The 24,975-nt window shown below is 54.0% G+C and overlaps 1 protein-coding gene across 3 annotated transcripts in view; it reads left to right on the forward strand.

The window, feature by feature from the left end:
• VIPR2 (vasoactive intestinal peptide receptor 2) overlaps positions 1 to 24,975 on the forward strand; it is a 99,718-nt gene that overhangs the window by 23,793 nt on the left and 50,950 nt on the right. Inside the window, exons 1-3 of one of the 3 annotated variants that reach the window (XM_064366423.1) lie at positions 1,832 to 1,912; positions 3,790 to 3,897; positions 7,553 to 7,650. In XM_064366423.1, the coding sequence (XP_064222493.1) occupies positions 1,858 to 1,912; positions 3,790 to 3,897; positions 7,553 to 7,650 (261 nt within the window). In that variant the 5' untranslated portion in view covers positions 1,832 to 1,857. Of the gene's footprint in view, positions 1 to 1,825; positions 1,913 to 3,789; positions 3,898 to 7,552; positions 7,651 to 24,975 lie in introns of those variants that run through there. The other 2 variants (XM_064366502.1, XM_064366458.1) reach the window with 2 other exon arrangements.

Genomic DNA, 24,975 nt, shown 5'->3' on the forward strand with positions numbered 1-24,975 from the left:
CACTCAGTCACCCAGGCTGGACTCAAGCTTCTGGGCTCAAGCAGTCCTCCTGCCTCAGCCTCCTGGATTGCTGGGACTGCAGGCACTCACCACAGTACCTGGCTTAATACTTGCTATTTTCAACAAATATTCTCTGTGATGTTAAGGGATTCTCATTATTTTACTTTTTAGGGTTTTTAAAAATTAGAAATGGCCACTGAATTTCACCAAGTAACTTTTCAGAGTCTCTTGATACAAATACGTTCCACTTTTTGAGCGACCTTTATGATCACCATCTCGAAAACCTAGGTTGCTACCAGAGCTTAGCAAGTCCCATTTCCCCGACTGCCTCGTCTAAGCACTTCTGTTTGTTTCTCACTACCTCCGTCTGCAAATCCTTTTTTTTTTTTTATGAAATCTGTAACTGCCCACTGCTTTCATGGCTGTGCTTCTCTCCTCTCGGGGGTAGCCCTGCCTGCCCCCGCTTCTATTCCCATGCTGTCCTGTGCCTCGGCACACTCTCCAACAGAGGGATTTGCTGCCTTTCCCAAATGTACTGCACCAAATTTGAATCACTTACATCCGACACCGAACTGATGGCCTGTTCCTGCATTATTTTGCTTTGGCCTGCAAAAGGTTTCTTAAAAATGTAAATATTTAAAAGTGAGTATCTTAATATTATGATACACTTCAAACATTAAAGTCGTAAAAGGCAAATGATACTACAAGGCTGATGAAGATAATAGTCTCCGGCCCCTTGTTGGCCCCTCCTCATCCCAGTTCTCGGTGCTACGGTAGCATCTCTTTTATGTCTTCTCTGGTATTTATTTTACTTCTAAACAGCATACTTATGCTGCTGTTTCTTTTCTTTCTTCCTCCCAATTTACATCAGTGTCCATTAGATTTCTAACAAGAATAAAGATCAATCTCTCCTGTGCTGTTCTCATCACCCAAGTATAATTTATCATCCCGCCAGCCTCTTGATAGAATCACTTCACATTGCTGGTGTACATCATTGCATCACAGTTGAGCCACATGAGATTCAACATTTCCTTTCTTCATAACTTGACGCCTTTCCTCGTTTTTCTGTTGCTGGGTTTTTCACCTACCTGTCAATAGTTAGGCATCAAACCTCAAGCCAGAACAGCAACAGCAAAACATTCTCCAGATGCCACATTCATGAGGTGGTCTCAGGGTTCCATCTTTTTCTCTTAGAGCCACTCGCTTTGGATTCCCCTTCCTTCCTATTCAGGATCCTAGGGCAGGGGTCTGGTCCCAGGTAGGCGCCCTGAGCCGCCTCCTCGCAGTCGGGATCTGGTCCCAGGTAGGCGCCCTGAGCCTCCCCCTCACGGTCGGGGTTCTTGGCCAGGTCTGGTCCAGGTAGGTGCCGTGGCCCGCCCTTCAGGAGGCTGCAGCCTCAGAGCCCGGGCCTCCACCTGAACACGGTTCCCTGCGGCGTCCTCAGCCCTTGCCAGTGCGGGGGGGAGGGCACCACGGCGTCGCTCTTGCTTCTCCCCCTCCTCTGCCTGGCTGTTTAACACAGTTGCTTCTGTCTGCAAGGCTGTAGGGACATCTCTCGGAGTTGCGCTTTCAAATTCTTGGCCGTCCTTTCCGTGAGGTTGCGAAGCAGAGGGAGAAACTCGCGCGTTCCCGCCCCGCGTGGCTCTTGCCCGGAGGCTGCAGCCGTTGCCGCGCATGCGCCCCAGCGCTGTGGTTGTACTTCCGGCTGCGCTTCCGGCTGCGCGCTCAGCCCCGGCGTCCTGCCGCCCTCGAGTCCGCGTCCTCGCGTCCTCACAGCTTCTAGCTCTGCTCGCTCACGTGCGGTTCAATAAAGGAACGAGTGAAGGGAAGACTTCACCTAGGCCTCGAAGGGATCAGATGACGCGCTCTAGACACTTGAATCAAACCCTACTGTACTGCAAAGACTGTTGTGGTATGAATTTAGTATCTCGGTTAAAATTTAAAGCAGCAGTTAGCAGTATCATACAGCATATGATTGTTGCATTATAATTTATGTATTAGTTATCTTATTATACATTATCTTATTTGTTATTTATTTGAGACAAGGTCTCACTCTGTGGCCCAGGCTGGAATGCAGTGGCATGATCTAGACTCGAGGCAACCTTGACCTCCAGGCTCAAGTGATCCTCCCACTTCAGCCTCCTGAGTAGCGGAACTGCAGGCCTGTGCTGCTACCTCCAGCTAATGTTTAAGAATTTTCTATAGAGACAGGGTCTCACTGTGTTGCCCAGGCTGGTCTCAAAGTCTTGGGCTCAAGGGATCCTCCTGCCTTGACTTGCCAAAGTGTTGGGATTACGAACATGAGTCACCACACCCAGCCCATTATTTTAAAATAACAATATTATATAATTTTTACTATCATCAAGGCAGAAATTTGTCATTTTGTGGTGAAGAGTTGAACCTTCAAAATGACCAGCCAGAAAACTGTCAGAGCTTGCTGTTTTATAGGAGAGGGACAAAACTTTGCTGATCATGTGCAGAGTCTTCACTGGAGGCCCAGACATCTTCACTTTCCTCTCCACCTTGTTCACTCTCTGCTGGGAACCCTATCCTGGTACCTCTCCACCACCTCCCCTATACACCAGCGTTAGAGGTGCTTGGTTTGCAAGCTTAGCACTTAAATAGCTCTACGACTTAGACTCTAAGCACCCTTACACGCGGGCTCATGCCTGGTGAGCCCAAGGCACATCTGGAGTTTCTAGTGATGCCTTTAAAATGCTCACTTGTTTTGAACATTTTAAAAGAAAACCAACATTTTCTTTAAATATGTTAACATTAATGTGATATGAATTTATGGATCTAGTAAATATTGATATGTAATTTTATTTTATAATAAATATATTTTCACTTTTATTGAAAGTATTTAGAAAGTATTTTCATCTGCAAAACTTAGCTCATGCCCAGCTTTTCAGAGACATTTCCGTATTCTTGAAAGTAAAACACTTCTGTGTTCACACCAAAGCTGTGTGTTCTCCATAAGCATATTCCTGCAGTAATTGCACAGGTCTGGGTGGCATGTGTCTGAGAGTTTGTTTGTTGGTTTTTACCTAGGCTAGCACATTGCTTTTCCAAGTAAAAGGTAAAATTTTAGAGGTCTCAAATATAGTATAAATACCATGGACATGTAAGAAAAAGTCCTGGGTTTAAACATGGATTCTGTCACTGTTGCGCAATATTGAAAAATCATCAAATGATTTGAACTTTAGTGCTTTGCATCTGGAAGATAATGCGGCATTTTTATGACTTACCTTCACCACGTGGTTAAGACCAAATAAGAGGTCTAAAAATGTTTAAGCTATGCTTTATGCAAATTATTTGATAACTCCATGAAGGTAACCTAAGATTTTGTTGCTAATAAGGCATCTTGAGAGGACCAAACTCTTATCAAATACTTCAATTTGCAAATAATCAGTGATGTCAGATTCCCCAGAAGCACAAGCATACTTTCCCCGGGAGTCTTCCTCCCCCACGGGCCCCAGTCTCCAAGACTTATGCTAATACCCAGTGGTGCCCATTTCATCACACTGGGAAATGCTGATCACAAGAAATATTAAAAATTCAGAAAGTACATAGTATATATTGAATTACTCAAATGCTTTCTGTCACCATGTGATTATTCCTCCGAAGCTAATTGAGATGAACCCACAAGCTAACTGTAGTCTCAATAATTGTGTTGGTGTGTGTTTCACAGAAGAGGAGTTTGTGAGGCGGTTGTCTCTTTAATGGCTTTTCCATTTGTGACACTTCTGTCACCTTGCACCTGCCTCATTCTGCTTCTCTCCTTTCCAGCCTGCAGTGGCGTCTGGGACAACATCACGTGCTGGCGGCCTGCCAATGTGGGAGAGACAGTCACGGTGCCCTGCCCGAAAGTCTTCAGCAATTTTTACAGCAAAGCAGGTACTGTCTGTGGGTTGAGTTCCTTAGCTTCCCCAGGGTGTTTTTTTCCATCCAAGAAGCAGGAACATCACTTTCCTTCAGGCATCTCCTGCTACCCTGGGGGTCAGGGAACAGCTGTGGCACATTGGGGTGAGTGCCCATCTCAGGGAGCAGGAGGGCATTACCTACCTTCAGCCAAACGCCAGAGAGCAGGGCAACTGCAGGGAAAGAACCAGGGGACACAGGAGCCAAATGGAAACCAAAGCATGGGAAAAGTGCATGAGAGGGGAGGGAAGGCAAGGGGGTCATAAAGGAGGCTCCCCTCCTCCTGCCGAGTTGGTCTGTGAACCCCAGAGAACATGCCCTGGAAGGTTCTGGGAAGTGGGAAAGTGTGGCACCCAGAGCTTCCATGCTCAGGGGAGAGGCCCCAGGATGCAGCTAGCTTACTGAACCCACTCCCCCGACCTCCTTGCTGCCTCACAGGTTTGATGCTGCCTGGAATTTGCAGTTTTCCTGGGGTTGCAGGCTCCTTCTCTGTGTCCAGGGCATGCTCCGTATGCGGTGCTGCAAATATCTCTTGGCTGAATCCTCACAGAAGGGTTTTGATTATTTTTGTGACTGATTCAGATTTTCATAATGTGAAGAAATCTATTTAGAAAAGTAGAAAACGTAAGAAACATCTGGAAACAGCATAATACTTTGGAGTGCTATGGAGAATTTGCTTTTATCTTGGACAGAGGTTAAAGGGTAAAGATGCTGGGAAGTGATAATGTTGAAGTGTTAAAGCAGAGTATTAGAGCAGAGATTGGGACAGAGGAAAAGGAGATTCTGAAAGGAAGATTTTTACTTCCTCACCCCGAGTTGCCAGCAGAGAAGCCTAAAGGCGGGGACCAGACTTGTGTCACCATCATTGGCCACCCCCAAGTTAGAACCTATGTCACTTTAGAGGACCTGAACTTTAAGAACTGCCCCTCCGGTCAGTAGCATTTCTACTAATCAGCTTGGGCTACCTCCATTCTTCCAGAGATCTGGAGTGAATTGGCATGGACTCCAGCTTTTCCTAGTCAATGGCATGGTTCTCAGGCTTCCAGAAAGCACCCAGGTTCCCACATTGGCAAACACCAGAATGCAAACTCCTGCCCTGCAGAGTTAGGACCTGGGATGCAAGCCCCCTCCCCACCCGAGCTAGACTTTACCCCTCTCCCACCCGGGCTGGACTTCACCACTGGTGTCGGGGAAGGCCGTGAGGATTAGGCGCTTCTGGCATTTCCTGTCCCCATCCCCTCCAGGAGGCCATGAGCCAACTGTCTGCACAGAGGGGAACAGAGGGAGCAGAGAGCTGGGGCGAGAGGCACGAGGACTCACCACCCGGATGGCAGCCTTCCGTGAGCAGCTCTTGCTCATGCTGCGTGCTCAGCGTCCGGGAGGCAGCTCTGACAGCCGTGTGCTGGCTTTTCTCCCTTGACTTGCTCTCCGTGTTCCCAGTTGCTCCTCGTGCCCACCTGCCAATTCGCATGGTACTGTTGTAGCCAGACCTAGGGCAGCAGCTCAGCCCCCTCCAGCACAGACGTAGGTCCAGGTGCAGTTCTGAGTCTTTAAAGGGGCATCAGCGCAGCCCTGAGTGGAGGATGATATAGGCCCATGGGGCTTGGAATAGCCGCTGGGAAGCACTGAAGCCCTAAGGAGGCCTTCAAGTATTCTTTGTCTGGCAAGTGGGCGAGAGTGTGGCGCCCCCCTGCCCCCAATCTTTCTTTGCCTCTTTCTTTCTTCCTGGCCTCTCTGCCCGTCCCGGGCATCTCTGCACCTCCCTGATCTCTCTGCAGGTTGCCATCTCAGGCATTTCATATCCTTCCACATCTGCCCCATGTGTCTCAGGAGTAAGAAGTCAGAAAGGATGAAGAACCTCGGAGAGAATCTGCACTTCATAGGATGACTTACTGGCTTAGTTTTTTGAGTTTTATTTAAGCATCTTCTTTGGAGTGGGAAACACTGATCTCCTGTAGGAAGGAAAAAGGGCTGCACCTCACAGAGGCTGAGTGACAGGCTTAGCTCCCACCCAAGTCCTGGCTCCAGGCTCAGGATAGGACCTGCAGGTGCCCTGCTCAGGTGAGAGCAGGCTGTCGGGTGTGACACTTGGCCCATCGCTCACCAGAGTGTGACTTTGGGGAAGTGGCACAACTTCCCTCAGCCTCAGCCATCTCGCCTCTGAGATTAATTAGAGAGCTGCCTCCTGTGGTGGTTGGGATTAACTGGGCTGTTGCAAGCACAGAGCCCAGTGTTCCTGAGAGCTCGGTGAGTCATAGCTGCCACTACCACCTGACTACTATCGTTATAACAACCGTTAACGAGTGTTGTTCCTGAGTCTGTAGTGGGCACATCATTTGTGTTTGTGGGCCTGTCTCCTTGTCTATAAATTTGAGGCAGTGGGACCAGACCTCTAGGAGTATTGCCCCCTTTAGGGCTCTGTTTTGCCTCCACCGTGTATGGGGGTCTCTGCAGCTAAGCAGCCCCCAGAACCCCCTGGAGCTTGCTATGTGAGGTGTGGGTCTTGTCAGAGCCCCCAGTTGGTGACAGTGTCAGGGTGCCAGTGGGTAGGGCCAGCCCTGTGGCCTTGCTGAGACCAGCCTCCCACCCGCTCCTCCCTGGTAGAGTCAGGGCCTGGCCGGGCCCTCTCTCTGCCTCTCACCACTACATGACAAGAATCACACATGCGCCCCACTTAGTCTTCAAAGCTTTGTTTTCCTCTTCTGTGAAATGGGAACAGCAGTACCCACCAAGTCTGTCTTGCAAGGTTGTCTTGAAATTAAAAAGTCATGAGAGTGAATATATTGGCTAACTCCAAAGCCCCAGGCCCTTCCAGTCACCCAGGCAGGGAGACAGGTGCCCCGCTCCGGCCACACCAGGCTCGGGGATGCATGGAGGGGTCCGGCCTCGTGGGCTCTGTGGTGGGGTGATCCTGAGGCCATGCAGCCATGCTCGGGGCAAGGCTGGCATGGGCTTCAGCGCCTGGTTTCATTCTTATGCCTCGGACACCCTTGAGAGCTTTATCACTGTTCTGTGTGGCCCCATCTGCTAAGGACACACACAAATACAAAGAACATCGAGTTTCTGAGCTTACATATGATTTTAGTTCTTGAGGAGCAAACGATGAGATTGTAAGGGCATAACTGCCTTGGTTTCATGTGATTAGACTGTAATTCCTCCACCCTTTCTTCCAATACCAGTGGCCGAGTGGAGCCTGCCCTGCTGGGTCAGGGTTGGTGGTGAGGGCCTAGCAGGGAGGAGGGAGGGTGCTGTCAGGACCCGGGGCAGGTGAGGCACCTGGCTCCAGGATGGTCAGGGCTTGGCTGCAAATATCACTTATGGTGGCAGAACGTAAGAATCTATTAAGAATTTTCATTCTGACCCAAAAGAACTACACTTACAGCTGTGGTAATGATGATTTATGACACAGTGCATTCACTCACATCTCATGCCCCTGAGAGGGGGCCTGCTGGCCAGGTCACGTGCATGAGGAGGCCAAGGAAGGTTTTTCAAGGGGCAGCCATGTCTCCTAGCTGACCCCTGGGCATGGGAAGCATGTCAAGACAGCACAGGCTCAGCGCGGACCAAATGGTGCCTCCTAAGGCCGGTTTTCATGGACTTGCAGATAAAATATCTGAACTTCACTTTCCAGGAAACATAAGCAAAAACTGTACGAATGATGGGTGGTCGGAGACTTTCCCAGATTTCATAGATGCCTGTGGCTACAGCGACCCGGAGGATGAGAGCAAGGTAGGCTCCCACGTGGTGCTGCGGTGGTCGGGTTCCACGTCCTAACACTACATCACCAGCCCCTCCCGCCATGCAAGAATTATTCACATGTTTCCTCTAAATAATCCTCTGAGTACCAACACTACTTCCATTTTCCAAATTAAGCAACGTCCCTGTTCTGCTGTGAGCACTTGGAATTGTTGCACTGTTCGTCGTTCTGCAGGCAGGGAAAGGCAGGTTTTCTTGATCTGCTGTCTGTGTATCTGGAAGATGGTGAGGAGAACCTGAGAGTGGCCCCACCTGCCTGAAAGTAACTTTTCAGATGGGTTCTGGAGAGCGCGTCCTTTCTGCATTTGGATTTCTCATCCGATTTAAGATTTTGCCACATTCTGGGAGGTTGAGCAGCCAGTGCCCTGGTTTCTTGAGCCCTGAGCCTACAGCAGGAGATGTGACCACAGCTAGGGTGTCTTTTCAAGCTGAGAGACCTGGTTGTCCTCGGCCAAGAGGCATCTGGGAGCCAGGGGCCCAGAATGAGTTGGGGACACCCCCATCAGGGCTGCGCAAACTTGCCACAGTGTTCTGGGGCTCTCAGTATGATGTTCACTGTGAACACTTATGCAGGGCTGTGATCTTTCAGTAGTGAGGATGTTTTTCCTGAGTGTGGGATGTGTGGCCTTAAGCTCTGCTCCCGTCCATCCGCGCAAACTTCCCCAGCCCCGCCTCGGGCGTCTGCTTCTCCTGAGGGTTCACTCCGCTGCAACGTCCACCTGTGGTCTGTTTTAGCACCAGACAGACCGCCATCCTCCCCCGCAGCCCTGGCAGCACCGTGTGGGTGGCGGGCGCCGTACCAACCTGCAGCCAGAGGTGTGTGCAGAGCGTGGTCCCCGCACAGGGCGAGATTGGCCGGGGATGCGTTGGAGGCTGCTCTAAGGAGCCCCGGGAAGTATCGCACTCCCCACATGCAGATGTTCTCCTGCAAGCCCACAGAATTCCCAGCAAAACCATCAGCTCCCGGGTGAATCACCTCCGGCCCTGCCCCTGCTCCACCTGCCCCTCCTGGAGGTGTGGCTTCTGCCCTCTGGGTCCCCAGGGGACGGCGATGCTGCCTGGCTGCCTCTTGGGGGCATGAGCCTGACTTCATTCTCACAGAGGCTTCCTTTGCTCACTTCTCTAAGATTCACAACTCTAAGCCAGTTCTTTCTCCACCAGATTATTAAACCCTAGGAAAGGCAGTGAGTAGTGCTGGCTTCGGTAGCACGTATACTAAAATTGGAAGTAAGTGAGTAGCCAATATCCCAGCAATTGGAAGATAAAACTCCTAACCCATGGTATATTAGTTCGTTTTCATGCTGCTGATAAAGATGTACCCAAGACTGAGTAGCTTATAAAGAAAAAGAGTTTTGATAGGCTCACAGTCCTACGTGGCTAGGGAGGCCTCATAATCATGGCAGAAGGTAAAAGGCACGTCTTACATGGCAGCAGACAAGAGAGAGAATGAGAGCCAAGCAAAAAGGGAAAGCCTTATAAAACCATCAGATCTCATGAGACTTACTCACTACCATGAGAAGAGTATGGGGAACCGCCTCATGACTCAATGATCTCCTACTGGGCCCCGCCCACCACACATCAGAATTATGGGAGCTACAATTCAGGATGAGATTTGGGTGAGGACATAGGCAAGCCGTAGCACGTGGCCAGTGGATAAGGGTGACGGTGGCGGTGGCTGACGTTGGTGGGTGTTACTGTGAGCCCGCTGTCATCGCGTTACTTCAGTGAGGCTTGAAAACAACCCACTGCGTGGATGGAGAAGCTGAGGCTTAGGGGAGTGGTGAGGTGTGCTCCCCACTCGAGAGCGGTCACAGCCAGGCCCCCGCCGGTCTGATTCCCACGCGGTCTGCTTGTTGCCGTCTGGTTGGGGCAGCTCCTGGCCCCACTGCTCTCCCTGCGTGGGTTGAAGGCCCCTGCAGGAGCCGCCTGGCTGGGGACCACACCGACCTATGGACCGTCTACGATGCGTCTCCCCCACGGCAACCGGTCGAGTTGAGTGTCAGGGTCCCAGCTCGGTCACGCACGGAGCCCTTGAGGAAGGTCCTTCTCCGGGAGGGTCCCCAGGCGCATAGCTGCACCAGCCCAGCCAGGGAGAAGGGGAACATTGTGGCCTCTGTCATCACGCACCATGGCTGACAACTGGCTGTGGTGTATGAAATCACAGCAGTGACAATCCCATCTGCCCCAGGCTTCCATAGGAGAGGGGGCGGCCAGGCGTCTCGGGGACTTCTATAGCCTGGGTGGGATTCCAAGGTCCAGGTGGGATCCCCGGTGTGTTGGGGGCACCACCTCTGAGTCTTCATCTTCATCTGCACCTGGCCAGCAGCCATGCCTGGGAGACATGAGGGCAGAGTGCTGGTGACGAGCAGAGACCAAGACGCCCAGCAGCGTCACCCAGAGCCCCGTATGTGCAGGCTCCTTCAGAAGGCCTGGGCCTGACGCTCCTTCATTTATTCTTCCTTCCTTTATTCACTCCATGAATAAGCATTCCCTGGGAACCTCTATGCTGAGCCCTGGCCTGGGTTATAAAGAGTGACGTGGATCTGGGAGGCAGTGACAGCCGCCGCCTACTCTGGCAATGTCAGCTCACAGAAGTCATGCGCAAGCTCCTCATCTCCTGTCTCCCCCTGGGCACACTCTGGGGGGCATCCCAGGGACACCTGGAAAGCTCCTCCGGGTCCATTGGTCCTTCAGAGAGGCCTGCAACTAAACCCTGCCTGCATGAGCTCTGTTATCCCCTCGTGCTTTGCTGTTTAGTCTGAAGAATTATTTTTCTTCTTAATTAAACATTTCAGAGATTCTGTGAATATTATAAATGCATATTCACTGCTAAGGGATTAGAAAGTCTAAATATTTTAAAGTGAGAGAGCAAAGAAAAGGATGGCACAAAACCAAAATGAGTAATTCTTCTTCCTGTTGCAGTTTCTGCTCTTTGAATGCTTTGAATACTTGGTTGGTTTAGGGACTCGTTTCCAAGACGAAGTGATAGCACGTGGCGCAGGGCGTTCCAGAGGCTGCAAGCGCCGGGACAGGTCCCAGGCAGCCACGGGACGGACACGCACTGCCCGGGGCCAGGTCGGCCCATCGGTGAGTGCAGAGGCTGCAAGCGCCGGGACAGGTCCCAGGCAGCCACGGGACGGACACGCACTGCCCGGGGCCAGGTCGGCCCATCGGTGAGTGCAGAGGCTGCAAGTGCCGGGACAAGTCCCAGGGCAGCCACGGGACGGACACGCACTGCCCGGGGCCAGGTCGGCCCATCGGTGAGTGCAGAGCTGCCTGGGAGCCAAACTGAACAGGGTTTCTCCTGCCCGGAGCTCATGCTTCATCCCATCAGTGCCCACTTGCTTCCCAGATTCACACTTTTAGTTTCCTGCTTGCACAGAGCCGAAGTCTGCCCTGGTGTTGTGTGTGCAATAATTATTGTTTATTGTTTTCAAAATCAGTTAAATTCAAGAAAAACTTTAGCCTCCACAAAAGCTCCAGACTTGGCTGTGTGTGTGAGGGAATCAGCAGAAACGTGGGTGTGGCAGCCCCTGGGAGGATAAGGGCTCTGGGGGCCAGAGGGCTCTGGGGCAGCCCTGGATGCTGCTGGGCAGCTGCGTCTCATCCAGACCTGGGGCCCGAGGGGCCATAGCGTCCATGGTCTGGGCCTCAGTTTGGGGTCTCACCGGCCGTGGTCAGACCCTGAAGCAGGTGTGCCGACCAGGGTTCAGCCTCTGCATTCGAGGCCTTCCTCACTGTGTCCTCCTCCTGCCAAGACCGGCTTTTAAGCCTGGGGGAAGAACATTTCCATTTTAGGCCTTGGGTCTTCACTGAGTAAAGGGTTCCGTCCCACAGTGTATCAAGGGGTGGCAGCCACGGCCCTTGCACTCCACAGCTGCTTCCCTTTCCCAGCCGCGTTCCCTGTAAGTCGTGGTTCTCAAGCAACACCACCACCAGACTGAGGGCTCAGGACCATCAAATGTGGGCGGTTCCCCGAGCCCTGTGCTGGGGCCCAACCGCCCTGCCCTGCCCTGCCCTTCATCCCATCACATCCCTTCTGTGCTGATGGATGGGGCTGGGGTTCCTATCGCGTGGAATACAGAACAAGAACCACCAAAGGCAACAGAACAGCTCAGGCAGAGGATGGGAGCTGCAGCAACCAGGCTGGTGTGAGGCTGGGGATTCTGCTAGCCCAGGCAGGGCTCAGGCTTCCAGAAGGCCACTGAGGAGCCCCTGGGACTTGGAGTCGCAGGCTCTGGCCCAGTGGGTCTGCGTGGGGCCTGAGACCCACCCTGCCTTTCGAGCATGTTTCTGGCTGTGGAGTCCTGACGTGAGAGTCTAGAATCCTTGGCCTCAGCGGTCTAGGCCTGAGAATCTGCCCAGCTGTCACTCGCCAATGGCTGAGTGACTTCGCACGAAGCCCTGTGCCCACCCTGTCCTACTCCTGGGATCAGGCCCAGAAATCTCTGCCTGTGCTCTGGAATAGCTAGAACTGCTGCTCAGCTTCTGAAAGGCGCCTCTTCAAGCCTGTGTTTCTTGAAACGGGGCACTGAAAAGCGTACTTTGTATCAAAAGCCCAAGGGAGTGGGAATTCTCCCTCGTGATTGGATTTCATCTCGGGCACTGCCGGAAGAGTGCGGAGTGGGGGCCCCCCTCGTCGAGTCAGGGTCAGGCAGGCTAACGCAGTGGAATCTCTGAGACCCTGGGCACTCGCAGCCCCTACCATTGCTTCTGCGGCGGAGGCGGCTGGGGCAGAGTGCAGGGTCCCCAGGAGTGGCCCCAGCAGCACGCCACGGTGGGCACACGAGGCAGCCGGCTCTCGTAAGTCTTTGTGTTACATACTTGTTAACTCCGTTCTTAAATAAAGAACACTTCTGCTAAATTTAGACAAGAGAACTGTTTGGCATTTCAGCCTTCCCATGCTTCAAGTGTACACATTTCTTCCATGTGACGCCACATCCCTAAAAATAAGCCTGTGCCCTCCTCCGACACTCAGACCACTGTGGTGACTTGTTCCCACTGACAACAGACTTCACTCCCCAGGCTCCCACCCCTGACGACAAAGATCACAGCAGCTGGCCCTGCGGGCGCCTTTATGGGAATCACCATCTGATCATCCCGCCAACCCTCCAGCAGCCCCACAAGGACACACCGGCCTCCCAGGGTACCAGGAGGAGTCTGGCAGAGACCCCCAGAGTAGCCTGCCGCAAATCGCCTGGGAGGAGGAGCGTTTCAGAAGGAAGCTTCCCCTCATGGTCCTCAGGCTCAGCAGGTGCCAAGCTTGGGACCAGCCACGGGGTTGTGGGCTCGTTGACTGATGGGAATGGGGACAGCAAGGCAGCCACAGACAGGGTGGGCTCGGCCATGGACACGGTACCACAGAAGCATCCACAGGTGGGTCAAGATGAGAGCTGGACCTGCGGCTGCTGCAGGGCCCACAAGACTGACCTCAGGCAGGGGCAGAAATCATTCAGCAGTCACCTGGCACAACCAGACAGGATTATGAGCACTTCTCTGCTGTTCAGTTTTAACTGAACCTGTGCAAGTGATGCTTAATACTTTCCAAATAAATGGATGTGTCTTTTCCCGGCCAAAGGAGATACAGGACCAGGGAGGGAGGTTAAGAAGGAAATGCACGGAAACCCTGGTGTCCAGGGACGGCAGTTGGGTGTCCAGTTTCTTTAAGTTCTAAAGGAATCCACCAGGGAAGATTCTCCTAAAGGGAGGGAGATGAAGGCGAAGGAGTTAAAGGTCCACATGGTCAGGAAGATGGACGGATGGAGGAGCACACCGGGATCATGTCCAGCACGGGACAGGGAACCCGGAAGAAACAGCAGCACCGGGGCCGTGACGGCACGCCAGGCGCTTCTGGGCATGGAGCTGGCCAATGCCGGAGGAGGGTAGGTGCATGCCTGGCACAGGACGGACCCTCCGAGGCAGTGGGGCCTGCACACCGGGCTCTGCATGAAGGAGTGTGTGGCTGGGGCACGTGGAGATGAGGTCTGTCTTTGGGCTTGGGCAGCCTTGGGCGGGACCCCCGGCCTCATGCTCTGGGGAGGGGTCCAGCCTACCTGCTGCTCCCCTTAAGGGGAGGCCTGTATATGGGCAGCGGATGTTCAGCTTGGGCACCCAGCAGCTGGCTCTGGGGCCCCACAGACGAGCGAGGCAGGGGCACTGGTTCTGAAAAGTCAGCGCCCTGCAGCTGTTGCCAGGAGCCCCCAAGAGCCTCCCAGGGCTCACCGGACACTGCACCGGCCCCTCCAGGATGCAACATTCCGGGACTTAGCATTTATGCTCCTAAGAAACACTGGATTGAAGAAAGTATGGAAACCCAAAATTCGGGGTACTAGGGAGGTCTGTTAAAGATTTAACAGAGACAAGAAAGAGTTTTGAAGGGACTCACCTGCTGCCTGTCAGGCTGGCACCACCTGTCCCGTCAGTGTGATTTGCAACCCGAATAGGAGCAGGCGGCTTGTGGAGAACACCGTGGGCAGGATAGCGGCCGAGGGGGCAGCACAGCAGGGCCTTGGGCCTGGGGCTCCCGGTAACACTCATGTCGTCTCTCTCAAAAGCCCTCTTGCTCTGTTTTCTGCTGTTTCAAAAATAAGAATATATTGGTTTTATATTTACAAAAACCAACTTTTGAGTACTAAAAAACCACTGAAGTCTATGCCAGGTTTGCCTTTGAGCCAAGGACTTTGTCAGGACACTGATGAAACAGCTGTCACGTCCTCTCTCTGCTGTATCTTTCCTAAAAGCTGTTTTGAAGTTAGTTGCGAGAACAAGGCCAGGTTCCCCGGTCGTGAGCCCTGTCAGCGGCCCTGAGCGTTGCGCGCCCCTCACGTTGGGTGTGTGTAGCACACAGTCATTTGAGGGTGGGTTGCACACACGGACCTCTTCACTCCTTAAATGTTAGGGGAATGCCCTGGAAACACTGCCAGCCTCTTAAGTCGCTTCAGTAGTGTTATTAAATTTAGGGAAAGTCCCACTTTCACTAATGCTGTCCTCTGATACGCTGTTGAGGGTCCTATTTCATAGACTCCAGGCCACGGTAGCGCGCTGGTGTGTTGCGGTGGCTCTCAGCTTTCATCGGGAGCGCTCGCCAGCCCCGTCCGTCTTTGCGGCCATGGTGCCCTCACAGGCTCCGGCCCTCTCATTTCATGAAGCAGCTTTGCCAGGGTCTTTCTGATCTGTCTGATGTCTTCTTGGAATTAGGTTCAGCAGAGCTGCCAGGCACATGTTTCAAAGCAAAGTACGAATATTTGGTAGCAAAGCAAAGGCCCCATTTCCAAGGTCAGTTGCCTTTTTTAATCCTAAACTCTATGCATAAACTAGGTTTCAATGGGATAAAAAGCTCCAAATGTCTCTGGCTGTTTCTTCACTTCAGAAATGTCATGTTTGCATTTTAAAGGAAAATCAGTTCTCCCTGTAACTCAGACACACCACAAAGGAAACACGTTGCTTAAACTAAGGTGCGTGGCTCGGCACGGAGTCACGGTGACTGTGGGCTGTCTGCCTAACAGCCCTGTGCGCACAGATCTTCCTCTTCAAAATGTCACCACCAGAGCCGGATGCCACCCCGCGAAGAAGCTGCGAAATCACACTGCAATTATCACCACAGGCTCAGCGTTCACGTGTCCTCACTTAGGGTAACAGCAGTGCACTCTTCCTTCCCTGGGAAAGCAGCCCTTATTCAGGAGGAACAGGACACCACTCTTCCCTCCCAAGGATGTCTCTGCTGCTCCTCCAGGGAGTGTGCCTGGCTGCACCTGGGACTCCCGGCAGCTCCAGCTCCTGAGTGCCAGCCATCAAGGGCTCCTAAGGGCTGAGCTCAGCTGATGGCCAATGTCAGAAGCAGCCATGGGCACAACTCTCTGTGAGCCTCGGGCACTCTCTGGCCTGTGTCTAATGATGTCCCCACTCCTCAGACAGAAAGATACGAGGGGCGAGTTCCCACATGTTCATCGGAGACCCCGATGGCCTCTTCCTCTGCTGAGTCTGGAAGTGAAGCCACAGTTTCCACACCCCAGATGGCAGAGGTGAGGCCCTGGCTCCCCTGGGCATGGAGCGGAGGGGAGGAGCCTCCCCTGTGAAGTACGAGACCAGGGCTGCAGTGAGAGAAACCATCCCGTCCTCTGCATCTCTCCTCTTGGGGCCTCTTAAATGATTTGAAAATCATTCCCCCAAAAATCGAGCCTTTCCTCGAGAGGTCAAGGCAGACTTTCCCGTCACAGATATAAGCATGATTCCCCTCCCACCCGTCACCTTCCTGCTCCCTTTCCATCACCCAGACCTGACCACCAGCCCTGAAAGGGGCAGGCATGAGGGGCGTGCATCAGCACCAGGCATGGGATGGCCACTGTCCAGGAGACCCCGGGATGCTTTGGGGCCTCTCCCTTCTCCAGACCCACAGACACTGCGGGATCTCCCACGTCCAGACCCAGAGATGCTGCGGGCTCTCCCCTCTCCAGACCCAGGGATGCTGCGGGCTCTCCCCTCTCCAGACCCGGGGATGCTGCGGGCTCTCCCCTCTCCAGACCCGGGGATGCTGCGGGCTCTCCCCTCTCTAGATCAGGCCCCTTGGGCTGGATTGCAGCCATCTAGCCTGAGGGTACCTGCCTGTTGTGGGTGGAACAGCTCCTTATTCCCATCTCGGATCCTGAGCCCCTGTCTGCACTGGCAAACTCCAGGGGAGCCTTTGGCCCAGGGAAGTGGTTATTTTTGTGAGAAATCAGACTTTTTAAAAATCTCCCCCGATGAGGTAGAGAGGCTCCTCACTTTCGGCAAGACTTTCCGCAAGACCACGTCACCCCGACCGAGACGTCACTGCGTGAGGTCGACGCCCATGGGGTGGCCCAGGGGCTCCTCACCGCAGCAGAGCCAGGTCTATAGTGGGACCGAGCCCCAGCGGCATCCGCCAGCACCCTCGACATCAGCAAGGAGCCGCAGAGCCTGCTGTGACTTCCGCTAGTGGGCACTTCTTAAATCACGGTTGGTCTGAGTTTCCCGCTTCCCTCAAGGATGACCTCTGAGAAGACTGACGAGACCAGCCTCCCGTGTTGACGTTTCCAGTCTCAACCTAAGGAAAAGTAAATGGGCACACGAAGCTGTCGAAGTCTACAGTGTTTTTAGACATAAATATAATTACGTTTGCCTCTCGCCTTCCTCCAGTAACTGCCAGTGTCTTGAAGAAATGTATTCTGTTCCCGCCATCCGGACTGCGCTTCTCAGCTTGGGAGCAGCATCTCTGCTGCTTGGACACGTTCTCCAAGTGGACAGCACTGACGTGGACGTGGATGGCTGTTCCAGCTGCCTTGACTCCCCCGGGCCACCCGCTCTCCCCGAGAGGCTGCAGCACACTCACATGCTGGTGTGGGTAACGAGTCACAGTCTGTGTTCCCAACGTCTAGGTCTTGCGAACAGAAGGGAGGCAGCTCTTGGTGGCGGCCCCGTGCCACTGCCCAGCCCATGAGATGGCCGGGGCCCAGGACTCCAAGACACCGAACCACAGGCCCTCCAAGCAGAAAGCCACATTGCAAACACCAAACACGTCCCTCTGGCAGACGCACAAATCCCGGTGAAAACAGCCTCCTGCCAAAAAGCATCCTGAAATTGCTCGTGGAAGGAGGTTATTTTGATACCGGAGGCTGTGTAATCTGGAATGAGTCAAGGCTCTTCATTTTAAAATGGGAAAGGAAATGAATATTTGAAGATAAATATCTCAAAGGGCAGTGGCAGCCAGAACCCAGAAACCCTCCTCACCCTGTCATCTTGAGGAGAAAATCCCAGAGGAGAGGGTAAATGGGGACACAGTTCACTGTCTCCTCCCTCTGACCTCAGATTAGAACACGGCGGCTGGGCCTGTCTGGAGGGGACAGGTTAAGACCTGCTCCTGTCGCACCAGCGCCGTCAGCTACTTGAGCGTCAGATTCGCCGATTTCACTCTGGGCCCCAGCCATCCACTGCTGCGTCCTTTTGCTTAAAACGGGCTCAGCCTGCAGCGTCCGCAGCTCAGGCGGAGGTGGGCAGGATGTGCGGGTGGGAAGACCTCACGCCGGCATCTGACTCTGTCTTCACAGGAAAGCCCTGGGAGGTTCTCACCTATGTTTTCTGAGAGACTAACCGCTGCCCAGGAGTGCGGTGGTGCAATCTTGGCTCACTGCAACCTCCGCTTCCCAGGTTCAAGTGATTCTCGTGCCTCAGCCTCCCAAGTAGCTAGGACTACAGACGTACGCCACCAGCTTGGCCAATTTTTGTATTTTTAGTAGAGACTCCTGGCCTCAGGTAATCCACCCACCTCAGCCTCCCAAAGTGCTGGGATTACAGGCGTGAGCCTCCGCCCCCAGCCCAGGTGGCTTTTCTAACTGACGTTGCTCAGGCTCATGGAACAAGGACAGGGCCAGGCCCAACTGACTGGGAAGCAGCCCTCAGGGCCAGGCAGGCTCCCGGCCGCAGGTCGGACCGTCCACCTCCTCCTGTGGCGCCAGCCAGTGCTTGTGTCCCGGGAACACGGGAGGAGGCCAGGCAGGTCTCATGGCCCCTCGTCCCCCCACTGCTGATGCTGATGAAGGAAAAGGAGTGTGTGGGGCAGGGCTTGCCCTGGGCCCCCTGTGAGGCCAGCATGTGCGAAGGAAGCAAGGAGGGCTGCCGTTGTGGGATTACGCAGCATTTCACATCGCTTCCATTATGAAAATGCCTTTCATCATCATATCAAACCAAATAGCATAAATTATTGGCATGCACGGAGCAGCTGGCACCATGCTGAACTCTGTGTGGACCATCTCATTCACTCCCCCGGCAGTCCCATGACCACACTTTACCATATGGGGACACAGCTCAGAAGGGGCAGCCACAGACTCATCCGTGAGCAGGGGATTCACACCAGCAGGCGGGACATCAGCCCTTATCTTCTGCGTCGTGTGCAAAGCCCCTTGTTAACCTCACTTGTGTTGCTCCAGTTCCACCAACCACGATTTGATGCTTCTGTAGAGCTCCAGGGGTGAAGCAGTTTCCCAAAGAATCCGGGCTTTACCAGTTTGGTAAAATGGTCATAGGAGGTGGCCTCTGTGCATGGTCCCAGCATGTCTGTGCTGAGGTCACCAGGGAGTGCGATGGTCACAGGAGGTGGTCTCTGCGCGTGGCCCCAGCGTGCCTGTGCTGAGGTCACCAGGGATTGCGACGGTCACAGGAGGTGGTCTCTGCGCATGGCCCCAGCGTGTCTGTGCTGAGGTCACCACGGATTGCGATGGTGGTCTCTGCGCGTGGCCCCAGCGTGTCTGTGCCGAGGTCACCAGGGATTGTGACGGTCACAGGAGGTGGTCTCTGCGCGTGGCCCCAGCGAGTCTGTGCTGAGGTCACCAGGGATTGCGGCGGTCACAGGAGGTGGTCTCTGCGCATGGCCCCAGCGTGTCTGTGCTGAGGTCACCAGGGATTGCGACGGTCACAGGAGGTGGTCTCTGCGCGTGGCCCCAGCGTGTCTGTGCTGAGGTCACCAGGGATTGCGACGGTCACAGGAGGTGGTCTCTGCGCGTGGCCCCAGCGTGTCTGTGCTGAGGTCACCAGGGATTGTGATGGTCACAGGAGGTGGTCTCTGCGCGTGGCCCCAGCGTGTCTGTGCTGAGGTCACCAGGGATTGCGATGGTCACAGGAGGTGGTCTCTGCGCGTGGCCCCAGCGTGTCTGTGCTGAGGTCACCACGGATTGCGATGGTGGTCTCTGCGCGTGGCCCCAGCGTGTCTGTGCCGAGGTCACCAGGGATTGTGACGGTCACAGGAGGTGGTCTCTGCGCGTGGCCCCAGCGAGTCTGTGCTGAGGTCACCAGGGATTGCGGCGGTCACAGGAGGTGGTCTCTGCGCATGGCCCCAGCGTGTCTGTGCTGAGGTCACCAGGGATTGCGACGGTCACAGGAGGTGGTCTCTGCGCATGGCCCCAGCGTGTCTGTGCTGAGGTCACCAGGGATTGCGACGGTCACAGGAGGTGGTCTCTGCGCGTGGCCCCAGCGTGTCTGTGCTGAGGTCACCACGGATTGCGATGGTGGTCTCTGCGCGTGGCCCCAGCGTGTCTGTGCCGAGGTCACCAGGGATTGTGACGGTCACAGGAGGTGGTCTCTGCGCGTGGCCCCAGCGAGTCTGTGCTGAGGTCACCAGGGATTGCGGCGGTCACAGGAGGTGGTCTCTGCGCATGGCCCCAGCGTGTCTGTGCTGAGGTCACCAGGGATTGCGACGGTCACAGGAGGTGGTCTCTGCGCGTGGCCCCAGCGTGTCTGTGCTGAGGTCACCAGGGATTGCGACGGTCACAGGAGGTGGTCTCTGCGCGTGGCCCCAGCGTGTCTGTGCTGAGGTCACCAGGGATTGTGATGGTCACAGGAGGTGGTCTCTGCGCGTGGCCCCAGCGTGTCTGTGCTGAGGTCACCAGGGATTGCGACGGTCACAGGAGGTGGTCTCTGCGCGTGGCCCCAGCGTGTCTGTGCTGAGGTCACCAGGGATTGCGACGGTCACAGGAGGTGGTCTCTGCGCGTGGCCCCAGCGTGTCTGTGCTGAGGTCACCAGGGATTGCGACAGTCACAGGAGGTGGTCTCTGCGCGTGGCCCCAGCGTGTCTGTGCTGAGGTCACCAGGGATTGCGACGGTCACAGGAGGTGGTCTCTGCGCGTGGCCCCAGCGTGTCTGTGCCGAGGTCACCAGGGATTGCGATGGTCACAGGAGGTGGTCTCTGCGCGTGGCCCCAGCGTGTCTGTGCTAAGTGTCTCCTTTGGTGCCTGCCTTGCTTTTGATTTGCTGTCACGTTTTGTGTACGGTAATTTCTTAAGTCCTGATTTGCTCTTCCTTTCTTTCCACGAGTAGCTTCTCCCTTCACCAGAGCAATCCTTGCTAATCGTAGCATCCTTTAGGTGTGGAATGACTTGCCCTCACAGAATCGCAGCCTCACACTGTCATCCGCTCTGCAGTGTGCAGCTAGTGACGTATTCGTTGTTTTCTGAGACAGCGGGACAGGGTTTGGCTGCTGCTGTTTTACAGATGGAGAAACGTGAGTTATGAAGCATCTAAAACCTTGTCTCAGGTTTCCTTGATGACAAAAATCACTAATAAGTATTGAACATCTATAATGTGCTAATACTATTAGTTATAATAATAATAGTTGTTGTTAAGGGCTTACTGTGTTCTAAGCACTTTACATGAAATTCTAAACTTAATGCACAAGACTGCCGGATAGGACTATTCCCATTCCACAGGTGAGGAACTGAGGCCTGGAGGCACCGGGATTGTGCTCCCAGCAGTGTTTCCAGGTTGACTGGAGGAGCTGAATGGACTCCAGAGCTCACTGCTTTCACTCTGGGTGCCGTCTGTCCCACTGTCGTTGTGTGATTCCCTCTCCAGCTCAGACGGTAGCTGCTCCAAGAAATCCTACTCAGGTCAGAACTTAGTCCAACTTGGGAGGCACCGGCCTGTCCACTCGCTCACCATGATGTGAATAACATGGTGGGACTGTCTTATCTCTTTGCAGGTGTCCAGCTGTGCTGCAGCAGGTGTGCAGGTGTACAGGTGTACGGCTGCAGGTGTACAGATGTGCTGCAGCGGGTATGCAGTGTGCAGGTGTACAAATCTGCAATGGTGGTGCAGGTGTACAGGTGTGCTGTACCAGGTGCGCAGGTGTGCTGCTACAAGTGTGGGGGTGTGCAAGTGTTCAGGTGCCCTGCTGCAGGTATACAGGTGTGCTGCAGCAGGTGTGTGGTTTACAGCTGTGCTGCAGTGGGTGTGCGGATGTACAGGTGTGCTGCAGCAGGTGTGTGGTTTACAGCTGTGCTGCAGTGAGTGTGCAGATGTACAGGTGTGCTGCAGCAGGTGTGTGCTGTACAGGTGTGTGCAGCAGGTGTGCAGGTGTGCTGCACATGTGTGGTGTATAGGTGTTCTGCAGTGGGTGTGCAGATGTACAAGTGTTCTGCACATGTGTGTGCTGTACAGGTGTGTGCAGCAGGTGTGCAGGTGTACAGCTGTGCTGCAGTGGGTGTGCAGATGTACAGCTGTGCTGCTGTAGATGCTGGCTCCTCTGTAGGTTCTGTCAGGATAGGGCAACAGTCAAGGCTGATGGATGCCGTGCTCTAGTAGGTAGAGGAAGGATGATTCCTGACTGTCAGAAGACCCTCAGGCTCATCACAGGCTGTGCCTTCAGGGGTTGGGTGAGCACTGCCTGTGACCCCCAGCCAGCCACAGTCACCACCCAGTACTCGCTGTACCCTGGATTATGGGAGCAGCAGGGAGAGGATAAGAAGCGCCCCCGCCTGGGTTTTGTTTATTCGGGAAGCTGTATCTTGCTATCAGAATCCTGGCAGAGTGTGGTTTTCTTGACACAAGGACGTGAGTCTTCACTAGACCATTTGAGGTGAAAGCTGATGTTTAATTCACAGAATCTGAAGACAAATTGGTGGTGTCACATCTAGGCTCCGAGACCCACTTTTCCCACTTCAGAGAAATGTGTCACTTTCATGTTTATTGCATGGGTATCAGCTACTCACTGAGGAGTGATGGCTTTGCGCCAGCCCGTGGGGTGGAAAGCGAGCACCGTCAGCTGAGGGTCCTGGCCAAGGCGCTCGGAGGCAAGCAGAGTTCAGACCCTTCAGGACCAGCTCCTGGGCATGACGCCCAGCCGTGGAGAATCAGCGCAAATGCCACACCCATGTGGTGCCTGTAAAAAGAAAGAGTGTCCCTCAAAAGAAACTTCACACTGACATCCCCCAGGTTGAGAGCTTCTCTCTCGCGTTCCTGCAGTCACAGCAGAACCATGCAAGCCCCACCCTCAGCTCTTCCTGGTGGCAGAATCTATGTGGCAGGTCTCAGCCGGGCAGCCAAGGTGCAGGATCCAGGCTGCCACAACCTTTGCTTTGGGAAGGCCTTTCCAGCGCACCTTGGATTCCGTGATGCCACAGTGCCCAGCATGGGTCAGAACACGGCACCTCCCTACAACCCAGCTCAGTGTGGTCTGATTTTCATGGGACTCCACAGGTGAAACAAGTCAAGATCATGCCTGTGCTTTACCTTGCTGTTGGAAAAACAGTTCTCAGCCCTCCTCCCCAGTGCACACCAGAGCACACATTCTTGAGATGGAACCACCCCAGGCGTCTTTAAGTTCTCTGCTAGACGTACCAGCTCCTGCTTTTCCAAGCTAATTGACTCTTTAGAGCAGTTCTATGGTGACATAAGAATTAAGCAGAAAGTACAGGGGTTCTCGTGCAGTCTGCACTGCCCAGTGCCTCTTATTAACGTCTTGTTAATGTGCATTTGCTACAACTGATGGCTTTGGTATAATTGGACACCTTATTGTTAACTGAAGTCCCTGGTTTACTTGGGGTTCGCTCCTGGTGCTTTGCATTCTGTGGTTTTGGACAAATGCCTAATGACAAGGACCCGCCATCACAGCATCACACAGGGCGGTCTCACTGCCCTGAAACTCCCCTGTGCTCTGCCTCTCATCCCTCCCTCCCCAGACCCTGGCAACCACTGATCTTTGCCCTGGCTCCATACTTCTGCCTTCCCAGAATGTCATGGGCTGGAATCTGCAGCATGTGGCCTTTTCAGATGGAATCACCAGTTACTTCTAAAGAAAAAATATCTGAAACAAAAGAGTAACTGGATTCTTGCTGTGAGAGGCTTCCTCCAGTGACAGGGTGTCATGGGATTTGATCCTGGTGTCAGCTTCAGCATGGGAACTGTGTTCTTAAACTCACCATGTGTCTCACTGGGGCTCATGCTCCTCATCTGTGTAATGGGAATGGAGCAGTGAAGCTCGATCTGGTGTCTTCACAGGGTTGTTGCCAGAACTGAATGAATTCGTTTTGTAAACTGGAAAACACTGCACTGTTATCATGATGGTTGTGAGAGTCTCCTAAGCAGAGTGACTTGTAGAATCAGTCTGGTGCAAAGCACCAGACTATTTGCCAAAGGATATATCCTTTGGCAACAGTGAATGTCCTCAAAGGATATTTTGCCAGTAACTTAAAAGAAGAAAAATTCTACTTGCTAATGCTTTTACACAGTGCAGCGTTCTCATCCTGAATCTTGAGACAGCACCTCAATTTTGGGAAGAAGCTTCCATGGGCCATGATGTCCTTGGAAAACATTGCAGTGGAATCTTGGAGAACATTTCCCTCAAAAATAGGTTGTGGTTTCTGACAGTGTCTAAAACATTTGAGAAGCAAAAGAAAGTTCTAGCCTTCGACTTTTAAGACAAGAACAGGCACCTCCTACCTCTGAGATGCAACTGGCGGCCTCCAGTGAGGGGTGGAGTCCATGCCCTGAAATCCTCCCTGTGGCCCACTCCGTGCCAGCACAAGGCAGAGGCCCCCAACAGGCCAGCATGCTCCGGGGTCTCGTGAGATGCAGACAATCCCTGCACTTTCTGCAGCATAAGGCTGCGCCTCCAGGAGCCCTGCAGACACTGACCAGGCACTGACCCTGCCGCTCCACAGGCAGTGCCTGAATCCCATGCCCAAGGCCCTCTCTGCAGGAGCCTGGAGCCTGGCAGAGGGAACAGGGGTGCACTGTGCCACCCTGGGAGGGAGAGGCCAAGGGAGGGTGCTGTCACTTGGCATGAAATGCTACCCCAGGGCCCCCACGTCCTGTCCCCTGCCTCATGCTGTTCCTGCCCCACCTGGCAGCACTGCCCTCCAGGCTGCTCGACCGCCTGCCCCATCACTCGCTACTTCCCTTCGCCCACTGAGCGCTCCCAGGGTTCCTGCCCCGAGCACTCTCCTCCCCGCCCACACCTCGTGCAGTCCTGCTGAGAGCCTCCTGCCTGCCTGCAGAACCCGGAGGCACGGCCTCTGCCCCTCTGGCGTGGTGCACGTTGGTCTTGTTTACCAAGGACAGGACAGAAACTGTCGGAGTGATGTGGCTTTGCCTTCCGCACTCCCACAGCACCCTGTGCGAAGTGGCATTGGTTCACACGTTCATCATTACACAAAGGGTCTAGAAGAAGCAGTTTCCCAGACGGAGATGTGTGTGATGGGGGCTGAAGTGGGCTGGGAAGCTGAGACTTTGTCAGAGCTCATCCCGCGAGGATGTATCCACTGAGGGGAAAGAATGCTTCTATCTGAGGGTTTCCCGAGAACATTCACATGCACAGGCCCTGCCACTGCCTGCAGCAGACCCAGGCTCCCGCACAGCCAGCCATGGAGTCAAGAGCCCCCTGGCCTAGCCCAAGACTTGCTCCGAGTTTGCCTGAGCCTCTCAGTCAGGGATACGGTTCACAGTGTGATGCAGTGCAGACACCTCACAAGCCCACAGGTGCTGTGCTGTCCTCTTCCGAATGTCGGTTGTCCCCCA

The sequence above is a fragment of the Aotus nancymaae genome, unplaced genomic scaffold, assembly GCF_030222135.1.
Source record: "Aotus nancymaae isolate 86718 unplaced genomic scaffold, 86718_ANA_hifiasm-v0.15.2.pri h1tg000002l, whole genome shotgun sequence".
NCBI classification, from domain to species: domain Eukaryota; kingdom Metazoa; phylum Chordata; class Mammalia; order Primates; family Aotidae; genus Aotus; species Aotus nancymaae.